At 36.3% G+C, this 21,310-nt stretch overlaps 1 protein-coding gene and 1 pseudogene across 2 annotated transcripts in view; one reads left to right on the top strand and one right to left on the bottom strand.

The window, feature by feature from the left end:
* Positions 1–21,310, bottom strand: part of XPR1 (xenotropic and polytropic retrovirus receptor 1) — a 240,449-nt gene that overhangs the window by 164,530 nt on the left and 54,609 nt on the right. For both annotated transcript variants that reach the window (XM_006876429.1, XM_006876428.1), the window contains exon 2: positions 15,942–15,993. In XM_006876429.1, coding sequence (XP_006876491.1) covers positions 15,942–15,993 — 52 coding nt within the window. The remainder of the gene's footprint in view (positions 1–15,941; positions 15,994–21,310) is intronic.
* LOC102812133 lies at positions 93–971 on the top strand (annotated as a pseudogene).

Here is a 21,310-nt window from a genome sequence, read left to right as displayed (position 1 = left end):
GGAGCAGCTGGTAGTTTCGAACTGCTGACCTTAAGGTTCGCAGCCCGATTCGTAACCACTACGCTACCAGAGCTCCATTATAGTCAGGATTAATGGCGGAAGCGGATCTATCCTCGGAGTTTTCTCAGCCGGCTGATGTTACACGCTGGGACGACGTTATGGTTCGCTTTGCGGCCAAGCTGGGCAAGCAGGGCTGGCGGGTGGTGTTGGTTAAATCCGGAGGCACCAAGGTCCCACTGGAAGCACGAGCAGTGCGCTTCCCCGAAAACTTCAGCAGCGGGAGGCTAGGAGCAAACACAGCGGAGGCCTCTTCTTCTATGTGCTTGCTCTGCTTTCCCCTTTGCCCACCGCAGACCTGGCTGTCCACTCTACGGCTCTCTAGCCCAGCCCATTCTGGCCTGCTATACTTGGAGGCCAACAAGAAGGAACTCCCAGGCTTCGCTGAAGCCTGGAGGAGCTACCAAGAGTTTGCGGTTGCGGGCACTTTGCTCGCTGTAGAGTTCACCACTTTGACAGAACATTGGCCCAGGCTCTCAATCCACTAGGCTCCTCTACCTGGCTGCGGCCGTGTCAGATTTCTATGTTCCTGTCTCTGAAATGCCTGAACACAAGATCCAGTCATCTAGGGGCCCACTGCAGATAACAATGAAGATGGTGCCAAAAAGGCTTTCACCTTTAGTTAAAGACTGGGCTCCTAAAGCATTTATCATTTCCTTTAAGTTGGAGACTGACCCCTCTATTGTATTGATCGTGCACCTAATAATGCTTTGGAAGTTTATCAACATCAAGTGGTGGTAGCCAACATCCTTGAGTCACGATGGTCCTTTGTGGTTATTGTAACCAAAGACTCAAAAATCAAGCTATTGCTATCGGAGGAAGAAGTAGAGAAAGGTATAGAGATAGGAGAAAAAATAGTAAGCAACCTTCAGTCTCAGCACACAGCTTTTATACGTGACAAAACTGAAGGTTGAAAAAAACCCTTTTAGGATCAAAAATGGTACAGTGAACCAGGGCTCTTACAGAGCAAAATGGTGAGAACAAGAATGAATCCTTTGCATTCATAAGACCAGAGAAAAGCAAAAGCAGTAGTATGCAGAAGAAATGTGTTTGGTATTTGTCTTATAACGGTTATTTCATACTCATTATAAATGGAAACAAAGGAAAAACAGTTCTGACCAAACCACCTGGTATACTCATCTCAATGCCATCTTGATTTTGAAAATAAATATAGGAGTAGTTTCTGACCTATATAAAATAAAAAGATAATTTACTAGGAATTATATTGTGACCCTCAAAATATATGCATGGACCTAAGTGTCAGCCTTCCTCATGGTATAATAAAGGATTATGGCTACATAAAGTGGTCAATTTTGAAGATGAAATATTTGTTGAGTGCCTACTATGTGCCAAGCCCTGTGCCAAGTTTTGAGGATTAAAAAGATGAATAAACATGTCTAGCTTGGGAAATGGACGTGTAAACAATTGAGTACAATAAATATGTGCCCCAAAGCTGGGGGGGAAAAAAAAGTAGCATTTTACGTTGTTGTAAAGTGCCGACGAATCAGTTCTGACTCCTAGCAACCTGGTTTAGAGTTTTCCAAGGAGCAGCTAATGGGTTTGGACCACCAACCTTGTGATTAGCAGTTCAGTGCTTATCTTACAGCACCATACCAGGACTCCAGTGTATGTATGTATATACAAACACATACACAGATATATGTGTTTATATGTGAAGATATAAATATATATGTATATATTTTTGTTCACTGGCAAAGGAAATTTAAAACAATAAGTAAGCTAGTACCAACAGCACTTCAAAAGTGGTGTCTAGTACACAGATTTGAAAGGAATTAGCACTATATGGTTATCACTAAAAGAAACAGAATCCTAGAAAAAATGGCTGGTTTCACACTCTGGCAGGAAATAATGCAAGATGAGTGTGGAAGGTCTTGTTATATCAAACAGAAAAGAAACTATAAAAGATTACTAATTTCCTCACTCAAAGAGGCTTCCATTTGCCAACGTTGAGATAACTTGATCATTAATAAGGATAAAACCTACAGTGGACTGAAACACACCAAAAATGTTCACGTATGTGAATTTCACTGGGAGGATACTAGAGAATCAATTTATTATTGTGAAAACTAGCAAATAAAGGAAAAGAATTAAGCATCTGTCCAACCTTTCCTATAAGTCTGATTTTTTCTCTACAATATGAACCAAATAATTGATTGAAAAGAAGTTTCATTAAGGAAGGAGGAATGAATAAAATATCATCATGTGTAGACCTGAATAAATTAATGGCCTAGGCTATGATCATCATTGCTAGAAATATTACAAAAGAAACCATCTGTCATTTTACATATCTCTCCTGGCGAAAGAATATACCTGTAAGACAGTGTGTGTGTGTGTCTGTGTCTGTGTGTGTGTGTGTGTGTCTGTGTAGCGGGAGTGAGTGAGTGTCCTGGTGTGGCACTGTGTGATAAAGCACTGGACCGCTAAGTCAGTTTGAACCACACGGTCAGCGGTTCAAACTCACCAGCCACTCCCTGGAAATCCTATTATACAGGGTCACTATGAGTCAGAACCGACTCAACAGCACATGGTGCTGTGTGATAAGTAGTGGACTTCAAGGTTGGTTTCAACCAAAAGGTTGATTGTTCAAACTCAGCAGCTGGTCCCTTAGAAACCCTATACAGGGTCACTATGAGTTGGAACCATCTCCATGGCACATCACCACCACCACCACCACTAAATACCTAAGGGGGTGCTATTAAGTGGCTTCGAGTTGGTTCCAAGTCATAGTGACCCTGTATAGAGTTTCTGAGTCTTTTAAAATCTTTGTGTGAGCAGAAAATCTCGTATTTCTTCCACGGAGCAGCTGCAGGCCTGCCTAAAGAAAATTAGAAGAACACAGAGGAATTTCCCTTTAAACTCTGCCACTGTTAAACTTTAACAACTGTTCCAGCTTTCTAGGAAATTCCATCTGAAATTGACAGACTAATTCATCCAGTATGCTATCTCTTCCTCTACATCAATAATTCCCAGAGCTTTTATGTTGAATAATATAATGTTTTATAATTATTCCTTCTCTACTTCATGGCTTTCCCTCAAATTTATTAATTTTAAAAGAAAGCACTGTTTGGTAAGTGACTTTACATGGTACTGATTTTTTAAAGTGGAAGAAATTTTTAAGTATTTAAGATTAAAATGTCTTAATTTATAATGTCACAAAGAAAGGGTTAATTCTTCCAACTTCCTGTTTGCCACTTAAAATCTTGTTTTTATAATGTCATTTTACTATGTATCTGAACCCTGGTGTGGCATTGCAGGGTAAGCATTGGACTGTTAACCACAAGATCGGCAGTTCAAACCTACCAGCTGCTCTCAAAAACTATACAGGGTCACTATGAGTTGGAGCCAACTCATCTGCATACAACCATAACAACCTATCTATATCGTCACCTAGGAATGAACACTACCTTATGTCTAATTCTTTTTCTGAAAAAAAAAAAAAAGTAAGTATTTCTTCAACCCCAAGAGTAATTAAAGACAACACAATTCTATATTTAAAGATGACAGTACTTGTTTTCTAGATATTTTCATTTCCACAATACAAATGAATATGCAATCCTTTTCCAATGTACATATGAGAACAGCAATTATTAAGGTACATCCTTAAGAAACAACCTCATTACATGGCTTTTCATCCTTTCACTGGAGAAGGATGAAGTACAGGGTCAGTGAAAAAAAGAGGCAGCTTTTCAAGGAGATGAATCTACACAGTAGCTGCAAGGATGAGCTCAAACACACCAAGCACTGTGAGAATGGTACAGAACCACACTACATTTTGTTCTGCATTACATGCTGTCATGAGTCACAACCAACTCGATGGCAACTGACAACAACACAAAGGATCAGAGAAATTATTCTTTAATAGGAAACAATGATTTTGTTGTCTTGGCTCTTGTCTCAACTTCAAATGATTAGCTACCTCTAGTTCTTTACAGCGTAGTGGTTACGAATCGGGCTGCGAACCTCAAGGACAGCAGTTCGAAACTACCAGGTGTTCCGCAGGAGAAAGATGAGGTTTTCTGCTCCCATAAGGATTTACAGCCTCGGAAACCCTGTACAGGGTCGCTATGGGTCGGAACCGACTCGACGGCACTTAACAACAACAACAACAACAGTTCTTTATAAGACACAGTTTTAGTGCTGCAAATAAATCTAGGGTGTTCTGTTTTTAGATTAAACTAATTACCAGTCTCTGGTACATAGTCTTCTGCAACAATAACCAAAAAACCCCCCAAACAAACCAAAAATACAACAACAAACCCTTTGCCATAGAGTTGATGCCAACTCATAGCATCCCTACAAAACAAGAGTAGAACTGCCCCATAGTGCTTTCAAGGCTATAATTTTTCACCAAACCAGACTACTTTGGTTTGAACCACCAACCTTCTGGTTAGCAGTCAAGTGCTTAATCACTGTGCCATCAGAGCTCATGCAACATCTATCTATCCACTTCAAAAAGAAGGATTTCTAAAAACAGACAATAAATGGTTAAGAGCCCATACTGACAAAACAATAACAGAAAATACAGAACTTAGAAAAGCCACTCCTGCCACTGAAAAGGTTAACAAATAGATACAGGTCACTCTATTATAAACATCAAATGACTTTGTTTCTAGATGAGAAAAATTATGGAAAGATTCTTATATTAGATATAATGATACAGGATAATTAAAAAATGAAAAAGTAGAGGGAAGACATGAGAAAAGTAATACATTATGATTGCACAGATTTGACAGTAATCTTACACATGCACAAGCTACTTCATGAATTTTAGAAATGCAATTTAATCTTCTATACTCAAGAACTAAAAAGGAAGTTCACATCTGTTAAAACAACAAAGATCCGGGTACAGAGGTGAGGTGGAAGAAGATACCTAAAGTGGACCCTGCCCATTCAAGCATATAATCAGAATGAATAATTTACAGGCATACTTTCATCTTTAATGCCATTAAGAGCTGAATTCTAAGGAGCTTAGGGAGATTGTAACACATCTGCTAAGCAAGTAGAATAAACAGAGGGAACCTACGCAAAAATGAGCCAACAAAACCTGTTTACAAAACTGGCATGGGGATTGAAAAAAGGAGAAAAACCAGAGACCAGTATAGAAGTAGACCATGATTGATGTTAACTGTATATATTTATTCCGTTTTAGAAAGTCAGATAGCTGCATTAAGCCAACTGTACCAAAGAGATGCATTAAGCCAACTGAACCAAAGAGATGGATTAAGCTGACACTAACTATGCACATGGTTCATCAAAACGAATGTATTATACGCCAACATGAGAAGCAAAATATATAAAAAAAGAAAAACAACTGAAGCTTCGGTAACTCTTTCCATTTTAATTCAAATAAACTAAAAATATATTCCACTAAGCATGAAAGAAATTCTCCAACAATTCACAAATGGTCTTCCAAAATCTATTCATATCCCTTTGGAAAGGGGCACCTCAAATAAGTAAAAACATAAAAAATGAGAAAGTGTCTTACAAAACATAAATATCCACTTTCTAATAGCTTGCAAAGAGGGACTTGATGCTTCACATTAAAATAATGACACAGAAACAAAACCTTTAAAACCAGGATCTAGCTACACGTTTTAAAGAAACATTATATGTGTCACCTCAGACTATATCTTATAGCATTAAGTGTGTTAGTATTGTACACAACAACAAACTACATGCTTAGCCAGCAAGTAAATATTCTACATTTAAAAGTGAGAGATCAGGAGAATTGAAACAAAAAACAAACTACATTACCAAAAAATAAAATTAAATGAAGAGTCAGGCTGGGTTAATTTGCTCCTTTTTTCTCAAGTACTTTGGCTTTAAGGAAGAAAAGTATCGATTTTTACTTCTATCCATTGATGTGTCCAGCAAATATTCCAAAGGAAGAAAGAATTAATCCAATTAAAACAAAAAAAATAAGCCACCAGAAAGTTACAAATGTTATATGCAATGAGAAATAAAATACAGAGAATGAGTGAGTGGCTACATTAGACTTGGTATTCAGAAGGCCTCTCGAAGGATACCAATTCCTGGTGTGGTGCTGCAGTATTAACGACAAGGTCAGCAGTGCAAATTAGTGCAAACCAGTCACTCCTTGGAAACCCAATACAGGGCCACTATGAGTCAGAACTAACTCAACGGCACATAACATAACAACTCGAAGGACACAGCCATGGGGTGACACAGTGATCTCAATAAAAAGAGCAATGATCTCTCTAATATAAAAGCAAATTTGGCCTGGTTTAGGTACCAAAAGAAAAGTCAGTAGGCTGGAGCTTGGCAAAAAAGGGAAGAAATGGTAGAAGATGAGATCCTGAACACTGGCCCACAGCACCACACCAGGACTCCAGGTACCAAAAGAACAGTGTGACTGGAACTTGACAAAAAAGGAAAGAAATGGTAGAAAGTGAGATCCTGAATATAAGCAGTGTCAAATTAATTAGGGTCTTAGAAGTTACAAGTAGTCAACGTTTTTATATTATGCCTTTGGGTTATAAGTAGTTTTATAAAACTCACTGCTATGCTTTTTGTAAAATTGTTATTGATGATACCATTTTTTCTGCTCCCATGAAGATTTAACGCCTCAGAAACCCTACACAGGGTCACTATGAGTTGGAACCGACTCTACAGTACTTAGAACAACAATAACAACTTTCTTAAGAGGTACAAAAAAATAAAAACTTCAGTAAATACTGAGTTTTTTCTGAGGAACTGATAATAATTTACCTTTTGTCAACTTTGAAATTAACTACCTCTGTACTCCAGAAAATTCAGAACTGAATTTACAGTTGGCTTCAAGTAACTGTACAAAAATGTAGCTGTTGTTTTTCTTTTTTGAAAACTTTACATTTTAGAATAGTTTTAGATTAACAGAAAAGTTTCAAAAGATAGTTCAAAGAGTTCTTATATATTTCCAACCAGTTTCTTTTATCATTAACATATTATGTTGTAGTTGCTGTTAAATGTCATCAAGGTCAGTCCTAACTTATAACACCCCTGTATACTGCAAGGTTGGTGGTTCAAGCTCACCAGTCGCTCCTTTGGAAACCCTCTACATGGTCGCTAAGGGTGGAAACCAACTCAACAACAACAGCAACATAGGGTTTCCAAGGAGCAGCTGGTAAATTTAAACTACTGCTCTGTGGTCCCCAGTGCAGTGCTGATCCTACAGCGCCTCGTTACCTTGGTATGGTACATTTTTCACAAGTAATAAACCGATATTGATGCATTATTATTCACTAACACCCATGGATTTTTCCATTTTTACCTAATGTTCTTGTCCGGTTCCAGGATCCTTATGGAATCTATTTTATATATTAAATTTACTCTAACTTAATTTCACTATACTATGTTGATATTTCCCATTTCTAAATTCCATAGCTATTGCTTCTAATATACCTAATGTTATAAACTCACCCCAATACTTCTGGAAAGTACGTGGGATAATAAATAGAATTAATACAGAGGATTTACTATTTGACAGGTATTACCCAACAATTGAAACAGTCCAGTAGATATTCAAAATAAATGCTTCATAAAAATTTTAAAAGCACAGAGATTAAAGGAAATGTCCAGTTTAAAATTTTACTCAAAGATACAATTTGGAAAAAAAAAATGCAATGTCAACATAAAAAAACACATTTTTATATTTCAATACACGTTTACCCTCTGACATTCCCTCCTTTTGTTGTCTGACAGATCATTGATAATCCTAATCATCATTATTGAGCCATGACACCTTAGGCAAGTCATCTCATGTTCCCTCTTAGAAGATTGTACAAATCTAGACAAAATGATCTTTTAACAGCCCTTTCAATTAGAAATGTCTATGGCTTTTTAATTCTATGATCTATGATCTAGTTAGACTGCCAGAATCTCATTCTTTTTCTACCACAAATGAAGAGAACATTAATGCTTCCAAACAGCAACAACAAAAAAACCCCCACAACATTTTAAAAAGGGAATGGCAAATAAAATTATAAGTTTTACTTATAATTAATTCAGATTAAAAACTAAAATGGATTAATTAAACAGAGTATATAAATTAGATGCATCTGGCTTCAAAAGTATCCTGAAGAAGAAGGGCAGAAAAGTTCTCCAAAAAATTATAAACATTTTCCAACTAGATTAATTCTATAAAGTAAGTAACTGAGAGACAAAATTTAAAAAAAAAAAAAAAATTGAGAGACAAGGTGGTACACTAGATTAATGTGTATTTCCCACTGCTTTCTGTCATTGAAAATTTGACATTTCTGATGTCAAATGGGTACTACAGTTAAAGAGTTCTGTTTTACCTCAGAATAATCTGATTATTAAGGTGTGACAGATTCACTCTAGTTTACAGCTTAATTTATTTCTCTAAAATATCAACAGGTAATAATATCCTCATTGATGTGAAGAATTGTATAAAATATAGTATGTTTCAAAGGTTTTAAAAATCATTTCCTAACAATTCCTCAAAGCTAAAATATTGGTCCATGAAAGTCTGACTATAAATGTGTGCTTGACTTCCACACAAAAATTTAAAATTTTACAATTCTGGTGTCTCTGGAACAATTAATGCACTTGTTCTATATACCTGCCATCTCTATAAGAGTGTAAATAACAAATCAAATAATAAAATGTTTAATTACTTGTGAGTGGAAGTGGAGGGAATGCAGCAATGAAGACCTGGACTGAGTTTGACCATGTTCCATTGGTACCCACTGACCTTGAGATGAGAGACAGGAGAAGAAGGGCTGGTTGGTCTAAAGTTTAGGAAGATGTTTGAACTCGTGAGCACATGAGCATTGACCTAGCCCCTGGCTAGGGCTGAAAATGAAGCAGCCAGCCTGATCTGAAGTGCAAGGAGGTATGCATGAACTCACAAATTTGCAGCTAGTACCCATCTGACCTAACTTGGATGGCTAGTTAAGCAGATCTCAACCCAAGAAAGACAGAGATGTTCGGTATTGTGAACAAGTGCAAATTGCTACAATTCAATGAACTAGACTTTTGTTTATGAATACAGTGACTCAAATTCCAACTGGAATGGAAGGATTCTTCATATCAAGGAACAACCTTTAGAAATTTAGACATTGTCTATCAAAAATCAGGGGTGGGGAGCTATAAAGGCATGAAGTGGCTGGCTTACAAGCTTTTATGAGTGTGCAGAGTTTCAGGATGAAGGTGGTGAGGTAAAATCCCCGCTGAATACTTTGTCTCTTTTCCAGGTGGATCTGGTGAAGGGGTTGGAGATAATGGTGATAGGATTTTATGGCTTAGTTTTGAGTAGCTGTTAGCAGGATTAATTGTGATTGTCAAAATTGTAATTGTAGAAGATGTATAACTAAAAGAAGAAAGTAGGTAATCTTTCATTTCAAGGACAGATGCTCCCAGAACCATCAGAAGGAAGAACATGAGTGGATTGTGAGATTCCCTACCTAGAAATCAGCAACAGCAAAAATGGTAACTGTGTGTCTGCTAGCAGCAGGTGGCCAGCACAATGTGCCCATTGGACATTTAAATCAGTATGTTTTTGTTTTGTTTTATAAGTGTACAATAAATATTTTTGCCTTGTTCATTTGTGAAATATAAAATGTAAATGTGGAGCCACAGGGAGGAAATGGGATAAATGTTGTTGCAGTAAGGGGATTGTAATCATTAAGATAAAACAAAGAGTATAATTTGCTGACTGTAAAGCTGATGATGATCTTGTCTGTAAACCTTGACTCAATTAACAATAAAAAGTTAACAAAACAAAACAAAAACATAGATGTCCTCTAGGCACTACAAGGACTCTCAGTGGCACAATGGGTTAAACATAGGTCTGCTAAATAAAAGGTTGGTGGTTTAACCCCATCAGCCACTACACGGAGCAGTTCTACTCTGCCCTATAGGATTGCTATGAGTCTGGAATCAATTTGACAGCAATAATTTTTCTGTTATTTTTTTCTTCTAGATACTACAAATGGGGATGGGGAAGGCATACTCCTTTATGTTAATAAGTGTTCCTGAATGGAGGTTCAAATCCACCCAGAAGAACTGAAGAAGAGAAGTCTGGGATCTGAAAAACCAGCCATTGAAAACTCAATGGAACCTATTTGATCTAGCTTGGATGGCTTGCTTACTAGAACTGGACCAGATGAAGATAAAGAAGTCTGATACAGGAAGCAAGTGTAAATTGCTACATGTGATGAACTGGACCTTTACTTATGGATGTAGTTGCTCAAAATTCTAACTGAAAGGGAAGGATTCTTCGTATCAAGAATCGTGCTTGCATCTTCAGTAGACCAGGTTGATAGGGACGGGCAACTTAAGATATTGACTATCAAAAAAGGGAGGCACAAATGAAGGTATGAAGCGGCAGGCTTACAAGCTTTCATAAGTGTGCTTAGTTTCAGAGAGAAGGAGATAAGGCAGAATGTGCACTGAATAGTTTTTTTTCTTTTCCAGATAGGCCTGGTGAAAGGGGATGAGAGGTGGTGGATGATGGGAATAGGACTTTATGATTCAATTGCAAGTAATTTTTTTTTAAGCTTTCATTTCTTAAATGAAATCATTTAATAATTTGAAGGCATACTTTGATATCTCAAAAAAGACAGTAGTATGGTAAACAAGAAATATATTAGGCAATCTAATTTGAAATCATAGAGAAAAATTAATTTAAAAAATTAAGCACTTTCATTGTATACAAACGAAGTCATAACACACTATATGAACAAAATTTTAACAGTAGTTTTAATAAAATGGTGATAAAATTGAGTCAATCACGGCCGATAAGGCAATGTTGTTGTTAAGTGCTGTTGCACAGGTTCCCACTCATAGTGACTTTCAATTGCAAGTATTTATTATCAGGACTAAATGTGACTGTCACAACTGTAAATGTAGATGTGTCACTAAAAGAGGAAAGTAGTTTATCTTTCATTTCAGGAACACAGACCCATCAAGAGGGAAGAGCCTGAGTAGAGCATGGGATCCTAATCAGAAAAGCAGTGATAGCAGAGAAAGTGGCAGAGGCAAAGGCATAGAGAGAACAGCCGAAAATTCTACACCCATGAAATAAGAAACGCTGTGTGCCTTTGGGCAGGTGGCTGGCTTGCAAAATGTGCCCTATGGGCATTTAAATAAATACATATATTTTGTATGGTATGTGTATATCTAAAAAAAAAGGGAGGGGGAATAGAGGTAAATACTGTTAGCTGTGGTACATGATGAAGGGGATTGTAATCAGTGCAATGAAACAAAATATGATTTGATGAATGTAAAACTGATGATCTGCCTTGTAAATTTTCACTCAAGTCACAATAAAAGCTTTTAAGAAGAAAAAAGAAAGGAAAACCCAATGGAGCATAATTCTACTCTGACATACACAGGTGACCATTAAGTTGGCATTGATTCTATGACAAATGGTTTCTATTTTGACAAAATAATCAAACTATCAATATACTTAAGAAACCTATAAAACTACTAGCTAATTACTGTACATTAACCATAAGGATAGAAGGATAGCATTCATCATAATGATCTAAAATTATTTTATTAAAAATTATGGGTATATATTAGAACCACTTGGGCAGATTGTAAAAATATCAATGCTTGGACTCTACCCCCAGATTCTACTTTTACTGGTCTGATGTAAGTACCAAATCACAGGATTTGTAGAAAGCCTAGAAATATTAACTCAGCATATCTTTTAGCAAGAATAAAAGAAATACAAAAATCATTATCATTAAAATTTAGCACTGCACAGAATATAGTAAATTAACACAATATCACAATGCAAATAAGACACAATTATTATCCCTTTAATAATTTTTTCCTAACCTCAATACGAATAGAGCAGTATCTCTTTAGCATATATAGGTTTGGAAGAGGATATTTCTGCATATATATTTGTATGTGCTGCAAATATATTCAATTATATAGCAGAGCATACAGGTGGCAAAGCTATGCACATTTATCAGCCATAACCAAATACCTTGATGAAATGAGTCACTGGGCTTTAGGTTTCAGGACCATAATCTTGGGGAACATCTAGGTCACTAACTGGTTTAACATAGTTCATGAAGGTAATGTTCTACATCCTATATTGTAGGATGTATTAGTGAGTAGCAGTTGGGGTCTTAAAAGCTTGCAAGTGGCATCTAAGATACAATCATTGCTCTTTTCGGGTCCAGAGTAAAGACGAGTGAAGAAAATCAAAGACTCGGGAAACATTTAGTCCAAAGGGCTAATTTACCACATGAACTACAACTTCTACTAGGCTGAGACAAGAAAAACTAGATGTTGCCTGGCTACCACTACCAACTGCTCTGATTGGGATCAAACTAGAAGATTCAAGACAGAATGAGAGAAAAATGTAAAACATGCAAAGTTATATATAAAAAAAAAAAGACCAGACTTACTGGTCTGATAAAAAGTAATTGGAACTGAACCCACTCCTAAAGATCACTTTTCAGCCAAATAATATACAGACCTATAACGTGAATAATACCTCTGAGAAACGTGCTCCTGAAAACCATCAACTATATCAGACAAAAAGGGCAGTATTTACACAAAAACAAGTTCAGAAGGTAGGAAAAATGGACAAGTGAAAACAGGAAATCAAGGGAGTACATGAGGAGAGTACTTAATGGCAACAGTTACCAGTAAGTTAGGGAAACTGAGACAAGAAAAAATAACTTGCTCAAGATTCTAATATATATATATATATATAATCTCCTTAAACCACCATCTAATACCTTCAACTCTCCAATGATTCAAAAGAGAAAAATTTACATTTAGGAAGATTAAAACTACATGGACTCCTAGTCTGTTTACATGAGAGAGAACATGTGCAGAAATGTCCCATATTAAAGCAGCACATGCTCCTCATGAACAGCCTACAATGGTTTTGTATAATAGACTCCAAAGAATTTCAAGTCTGTGGGCAATGAGATAAAAAAATTCTTAGCTGTAAGTATTTGTCGTTGTGAGCATTCTTTCACAGAATTCAGTTTTTCTCTAGTGAAAATTGAAAGCGAAAATGTTATCAGGAACATGCTCCAGCACAGAGGGAAGATTAGAGGTTACCATAACTTTCAACATATCTCAGACTATATTTGCTACAAATCAGATGGTAAAACTTTCAAAATAAATAAGTAAAGACAAATAGTCCTCTCCCACGTAAACTATCACATAAATTCACAATAAAATATTAAAAAAAAAAAGACAAATAGTCCTTCCTTGAGAATAAAAAGAATCACTATTAAAACAAAAGCTACACAGAATGGGTAATCAGCTTAAATTACAAATAATTTTTTTAAATTTGGAGTAGGTACTCTTCAGAAAACTTAAGTATTATTAATACCCTGGTTTAAAGAAGTAAGGGAAAAGATCTTCAGATAATGGGAGAAACTTCACCTTCTGAATTTAAAATGGTTACACATGGAAAATGTGATTTTTTTATGTTATTAAAGAAATTTAAATTACAAATCTAACCTGGTGTTTCATAAATATCTCAATTACTACACATTATCTAGAATATTCTTGTTTTACACTTTTTAATAAACCTCTCCTGAAAAGGTTGATGTAAGATTTTAAAAGGATACCCAGCCTCACAAGAAACATTCCCTCAAGAAATTGGTGCTGGATTAGCTCATAATTATTTACTAAAATGATAACTCCTACAACTTTAACACAGATCTTCCCAATCCATCAAAAATTAAACTCATAGTTTAAATCATGGTTGATGGTGTAAGGTAAGGGACTAATCATAATAGCATGTCACCATTCATCAGACTTGGCCTGGATGAGCATATTTATATGAAAATGGGAAATGATCGAGCTTGAAGCAAGATTACATGCTCATGATCAACATTTAAATATGTATGATATTGGCAAATGCGGAAGAAACTGTGACTACTATAGAAATTGATGAAGAAACACAGGAAGAGATACATAAATCAATGAAAAGGAATATTCCAATGCTCTGTGGTCAGGGAAATGGTGGTGTATTAGTTGCCCCTCCACTGAGGATTGATTGAAAAAAAGACTGTGTTCTGTGTGAACAAAGAAGAGATTTTACAACTGCTTCTTTAATGTAGAATATATTCAAAAGAGACACATTTGTAAATTTTGATAGAGATGACCACGGATTCTTTGATTCCCAAAATGGGTTGATTAATAGATAACTTGCAAGCTCTTAAACTAAAGGACACTATTATTTTTCTCTAGCTCTTCAATAAATGTAATCACAAAAATGCAAAACTTCTTTTGCGGTTTTTTCTTTAAAGTAAATTGGATAGTGTTCCTTTTTTGTTGGTTTGTTTAAAAAATAAACAAAACGTTAAGCCCATAAAGAATGAGCTGGTGAAAAAAAGCTGAGGTAACAGAAAAGGAAGGATCTGTAAAAACAATTGGGAGGTAACCATTTATTTGTCAGCAGTAAAAAGGAAGTGAGATTCTTAAGCTCTTGTGGCATGGGACTTCATCCATTGATGTTGCCTTCTTGTTAACTCTATGTTAGTAACACCAATAAAAGTGCTCAGCAGGCCATACTTCTCCCCAGGGGCGTAGGGGAGTTTGTGGAAAGTGAATCAGTGAATCACCTCCTCAACTGCAGAAGTCCTGGCAAGCAGTCAGCAGTCTGAGCTTCCTGGCCCCTCCTGAGGACACGATGGGAAGTGTTCCCTTCACACTTACAAATCAGCTTACACCAGCTAGGCTGGAATCACTGAATTACTACTCCCCATGCCTACACCCCAAACTACTGTAAGGAACCTTTCCCCAGGTACTAAGCAATAGCCTCAATTCTCCCAATCATGCCTTGTCTAAAACCCTGTCAATAAGCTGGTGAACCAGAATGACCTTTAGATCCCTGTGTCCCTTAGAAGAATATTCCCATTAGTATTCTTCTGTTTGAGCCAAATGCAAGTATCTTCCTTAAAATCAGAGAAATAGCGCATATATCATAAAGAATATGAGGATACTATTGCCAGGTCCTGCACATGAAGGTAATAGCAAATATATAGCAAACTCGGGTTTCCCAAGAAACTGCACAAGAGTTAAAAATAAGCACAATGTTTTGTTTTGTTTTTTAAGTCTGTCATTTCATGACTTCCAAACTACATTTGCATACATACACATGCTTGTATAAACACACACACACCAATACAACCACAGCAAATATGCTCCATTATTTAACTAGCCCTTCTCTAAAGAAATGCCAGAGACAGAAAGTAAAAACTGTGCTGCCCAGACTAATTAAGAACTAAGAATTCACTGAAGAATGGCTGGATGGGTGAACAGGAAGACAGAGAGAGAGAAAAAAAAAGAAATAAATACACTGGAGGAGAAGCAAAAACATGACACAGATAAGAACCTTGACTCTAAGTCAACCTGTGATTCGAAGTCCTAAAGGTGACATGTGAGTATTTAATACAAGAGATCCATCATAGGGTACACATGGTTGAAGCATAATCACACTACACATACTAGCAAAAGCAAAAATATTTATGCAATTGTTGTTGTTAGGTGCCGTCAAGTTGGTTCCAACCCTATAGAGGAGCACCTGGTGGGTTTGAATCACCAACCTTGTGCTTCACAGTCCTGTGCGACACACCAGGAGCCCATTTATGTAGTTGTTGTTGTTGTTGTTAAGTGCCGTCGAGTCGGTTCCGACCCATAGCGACCCTGTACAGGGTTTCCGAGGGTGTAAATCTTTACGGGAGTAGAAAGCCTCATCTTTCTCCCGCGGAGCAGCTGGTAGTTTCGAACCGCTGACCTTAAGGTTTGCAGCCCGATTCGTAACCACTACGCTACCAGATACTTCACAGTTTATAATAATTTTCCCCTAGAAAGATGTTATATGAATAAACTTAGTGGCAAAGGCATCTTACCTTCCACAGAAGGTGCCTGGTCCTGAGCTGAATACAGCATATCCTTGAAAGCCTATTAGAAAGAAAAAATGAAATATGTGAAATCATGAGTAATCTTCATATTGAAGGCATCTGAAGCTACCAATTACTTCTATTACAATATCCAAAAAATTACTACATATGGTTCCCTCAACTGAGAATTTAGTGAAATATTTAAAACATCTTTAGTAGGCTAAAGTCCAAATACTATACTTTCATATGCATCCATTGTTGTCAAATCCTTAAAATTAGAGGAAAAGTATACATATCGTAAGTAATTTAATTTGTATAATCTGATAAAAATTAAATGGAATTTGAGTAAGAATGAAAAAACACCTAAGAGACTATAAAGTCTCTTGACTAAGAATAAACAGTGATAAAATTCAAGAATAAGAAGGAAAAAAAGCCCTAGAGGAATACACTGAAACACTTCATAAGTAAATAATAAAGAACTGGACAAGACTACTTTTATATGAAGCTCTGAAAAGTCCTCAATAAGAGTTCAAGGGTCTAAAGACAGCATAGTTTTTATCATGGGGTTCCCCAAACACATACCCCACAGATTAGTCAAAAGACATATTTAGATTATTTGGATAACTGAATTTGGCTTCAGTAACTGGTTGGGACACAAGAATGAGAAGCATTTCTCCACATCTATCAAAATGGTAGACTCAGTGGAACAGATCCCTCAGCTGAAGCCTAATCATAATCTTAGGTGACTTTATTCAACCCCATAGTTTCATAGCTTCAAACATCAATTTAACACTGGTGATCTGGAAACTAAACTGGCCTAGATCAGGGTTCCTCAACTTTCATATAAATTGACACTTTGAGCTTGATAAATCTTTGTTATGGGGTCTGTTCTGTGCATTATTAAGATGTTTAGTAGTATCCCTGAGGTCTAGCAAACCACCAGATAGCAGAAGCACTCACAAACACACACTAAGTTGGACAATTATAAACTTTCCCAGATACTGCCAAGTGCCCTCTGGGGTGCATCCCTCCTAAGAACTATTGGCCTAGAGTCATTCAAACATTTAAATACAGAAATAAATTTTCAGAATAACCCAATATTTTTTTAAAAAAGAGTATTCAAGTTTAGTCAGTTATATTTTAACAAAGTTACTAGGTGCTTTGGACTAGTGACCAAACTATCAGTTCCACAACTAACAAAGACTGACCATATAAAAGTAAGGTGATTGCCAATGAAATACGCAAAACTAAAAATCAATGCATTAATGAATATTTATATTTTAATGCCCTCTTAAAAAAAACTATGTGTACCACATTTTAATACAGACATTCTTAAATCTAAAAATGTGATAGGAGTGTAATTCATTATTTATATATAGAATTTGAGACAATACAGTAATGTAATATTTTTGGAAAAGCTTAATTAGTTGGTCACAGTTGTTCTAAGATTACATGTGAAGCTCTGCCTCATGTTTACTGAGTATCACTGCTTAAACTTATTTGTATGCATAAAGTCTTAGAAGAACAGAACAAAAGTATAGAAGCCATTCAAAGAAAAATGTATATACACTCAAATTTTTCTGTACATATCAGGTATCTGAGGAACCACTAACTTCCAGACTTAAAAAAAAGTAGTCCAGGAGATCTCAAACATGTGGATCTCAGTTTGAGCCTTCACTTCACTTCACAGACTGGAGTTTTATAATAAATTCTTATACAAGTATGTTGTTAAATGCACTGAGTGAGTTCCAACTCACAGCAACCCTGTACAGGGTTTATAAGAAGCAGCTTGTGACCATAGACCTTGTAGTTAGCAGCCCAGAGTTTATACAACAGTGCCACAATACAGAGGTGGTTATATTAAGCATCTCTGATACAATACTTAAAAGAGGATACATGGATGCAAGATTGCTCAAGGCACAGTAAATGTCTAAAAGGAAAAAAACAATAGTATAAAACATAAGGAAGATACCAATTATGCCAAGTGGGTGCTAGTAAAATACTCAAATCTCTGAATAAAGTTCTGCTTCGGGGGCATGTACTATTTATTGTTGGTGGCAGTTGTTATAGACTCCATTCCAACTCATGGTGACCCTACGTATGTGAGATAACTGTGCTCCACAGGGTTTGTGCGTACAGTGCAGCCACAACCACACCTTCTGCTGTTCCACCCACTAGGCAAGAGCTAATATCAGCTCCTATAATACCTGATCAATGACAGACAGCAACCAACACCAGCCAAACCTACCCAAAACTTAGGTGCATAAACAAAACAAGGTGTACATATTTCCATTCTTTAACTACATACACAGAAGACAGTTGGTAAGAGCCTAAGAATACATCAGGACATAATCATTAACTCAATACAAATATGACAACCCCACAATGCTCCAGTGACAAAAAGTTTAGCTCACACAAAGAAACAAGAGAGAATGTTCAGACAAATGACCAATATGCAGAGCCAGAATGTGTTTCTGAGGAAGAAAAGGTAATGGAATTAACTGAAAAATAATTCAAAAGATTGATACTTAGGTACCTTACAAGGACTGACAGAAATATTGAGGAAAACAAGGAGAATACAGAAAAAACTTCAGAAGAATTCAGGAAAACAATATAAGAACAGACAAAATAAATGCAAATCTTGAAACAATACAAGCCCTCCAGTTAGAAATCCAGAGATTAATACTAACATTTTAAACAAGGAAAGGGCAAAGGAGTAGATCTGAAGTAATGGAAGCATGAATTAGTGAGCTTGAAGACACATCTCTCAATACTAGTATGCTAGAACAACAACCAGGAAAAGGATAAAAAAAAATACAAAGAAGAGTCTAGGAGTTATGTGAGACACCATGAAGAACAACAGCTTACAGGTGATCAGAATTCCAGAACAGGAAGACACAATAAAATGCAAAGAGAAAATTATCAAAAAGTTGTTGGAAGTAAACTTCCCCTAAAACTATGAACGAGAAGATAAGCATTCAAGAAGCAGATCAAACCCCAAACAGGACAGATCACAAAAGAAAATCACCAATATATATCATAAGCAAACTTTCCAAAACCAAAGACAAGGAAAGAATCCTGAGAGCAGCTCAGAAAAAAACAAAGTTACCTACAAATGAAAACCAATAAAACTAAGCTCTGATTTCTCAGCAGAAACTATGTAGGCAAGAAGGCAATAAGATGGCATATATAAAACTCCGAAAGAAAAAAATTGTCAATCAAGAATCATGTATCCAGCAAAACTGTCCCTCAAATATGATGGCAAAATTAGAGCATTTCCTGATAAGCAGACATTAAAACAATTTGTAATATCAAGACCAACTTTACAGAAAATGCTAAAGGGTGTTCTTTGGACTGAGAATAAACAACAGTGAAGAACCTGAGATTACCATACATGACATTACCCATAACTCAATCCAGATACAAAGGTATTTAAAGCAAAAAAAAAACCCTACAAGACTAAAAATGGGAACCAGAGATATCAATTAATAAAGATGCCAACTACAAATGAAAAAGAGGGAACACTGTAGATACAGAACTTCCAAACGGCTAGGAAGTCAAGTCGATTTCAAGATAAAACAAACTGTTTTAAATAGGGGGAAAAATAATCAATTACAGGGTAACCTCTAAGAAAATTAATACACCTACATATCAAAATAAATAAGAAAGAAACCCAGAAAGATTTATTAGACATTAACACAACAGAAATGGAGAAAATGAAAAAGAAAACTCACAAACAAAATGAACTTAGCACAGAAAATTATGTGCAACAACGAAACCAGTTGCACCACAAGAAAACACACAACAAAATGACAGCAATCAATTCACAGCTAACAAGAATTATATTGAATGTAAACAGATTAAAAGTACCAGATGAGAAAGGGAGAATAAGCAAGCAAGAGAGCGAGAGCGAGAGAGAGCAGAACAAAATGTGAAAACAGAATCCTTCAATATGCTATCTACAAGAGATGCATCAAAATTATAGAGACAGTCTAAATGTCCATCAACAGAAAAATGGTTAAACTCTGGTACATATACATAAGGGATTACTATGCAACATTGAAAATAATGAATCTATAAAACACCTCACAACATGGTTGAACCAGGAAGATATTATGCTAAGTTAAATTAATCAAAAAAGAACAAATATTATACAAGATCAATGTTGTAAAAAGTTAACAAAAGGTTTTCTTAACAAAAGAAACAATCAGTGATAGTTGTGGGAGGGAAGGAAAATTATTCATGGATGGGTGGTAGACATGTTAACAGGTTACAGGATACGCAATATACAACAAGAAAGAGGTTAGCAGGGGAAAGATAAAGGTAGTGGGAGACACACGAAGGATTGCAATAGCTAAAGTGAATGGTGGTGGTGGTGTGCTGTGGAGTCAGTTCTGACTCACAGTAATCCTGCATAGGGTTTCCAAGGCTGTACATCTTTACAGGAACAGAAACCTCATCTTTCTCCTGTGGACTACATGGTGGTTTTGAACTGCTGACCTTCAGCTTAGCAGCCCAATTCTTAGCAACTACACTACCAGAGCTCCTTAGCTCAACCGAGAAAGTGAGTAGAGGTATATAATATTACCTGTTGCTACATGGAAGAGACTGCAATTATTGTAATGAAACAAAGTATACGATCGGCTTTGCAAACCTTCACTCAATACACAATATAATTCTTTTTATGTGAATTAAAATTATATAAAGAGAAAAATTTATATTCTTCATTCTGATTATAAAATGGAAACATAATTTCATTACATCAAATCAAGTCAATGAAATTACGGGCAACTCGTTTTGTTTCTTAATGCTTCAGTTTTCCTCTGAATAAAAGAGCCCTATAGTGTGGCACTGTAAGATCAGCACTGAACTGCAAACCATAAGGTTGGCGGTTCAAAATCACCAGCTATTCCAAAGGAGAAAGATGAGGCTCCTCGGAAACTCTATTGTCACTATGAGCCTGAACGGATTCAATGGCACTTAACAACAACAACATTTCTTATAGTAATAGTTTTAAAGAATTCCACATACACCATTTTAGCTTATGACTAAAGAATAGTACCCAATTGGAAACTGGAGACAGAGGTGAAGCCTCTACAAGATATTGTGTCTATTAGTACCTACAGATTGTCTATGGTGTCCTAGTGTGGCACTATGGGGTTAACTGTGCTGCCAAGTTGTTTGAACAGCAAAGTCAGCAGTTCAAGCTCACCAGCCACTCCTCAGAAACCCTATACAGCTTGGTACTGTTACAACGAAAGGCACATAGATCAATGGAACAGAATCGAGAATCCAGAAATTAAAGCATCTACGTACAGCCAACTGATCTTCGACAAAACACCAAAATATGTCCCATGGGGAGGGGATAGTCTCTTCAA

Source organism: Chrysochloris asiatica, unplaced genomic scaffold, assembly GCF_000296735.1.
Source record: "Chrysochloris asiatica unplaced genomic scaffold, ChrAsi1.0 scaffold00379, whole genome shotgun sequence".
NCBI lineage: Eukaryota > Metazoa > Chordata > Mammalia > Afrosoricida > Chrysochloridae > Chrysochloris > Chrysochloris asiatica.
The sequence above is the reverse complement of the archived record's forward strand: the minus strand, read 5'-3'. Positions and strand labels throughout refer to the sequence as shown.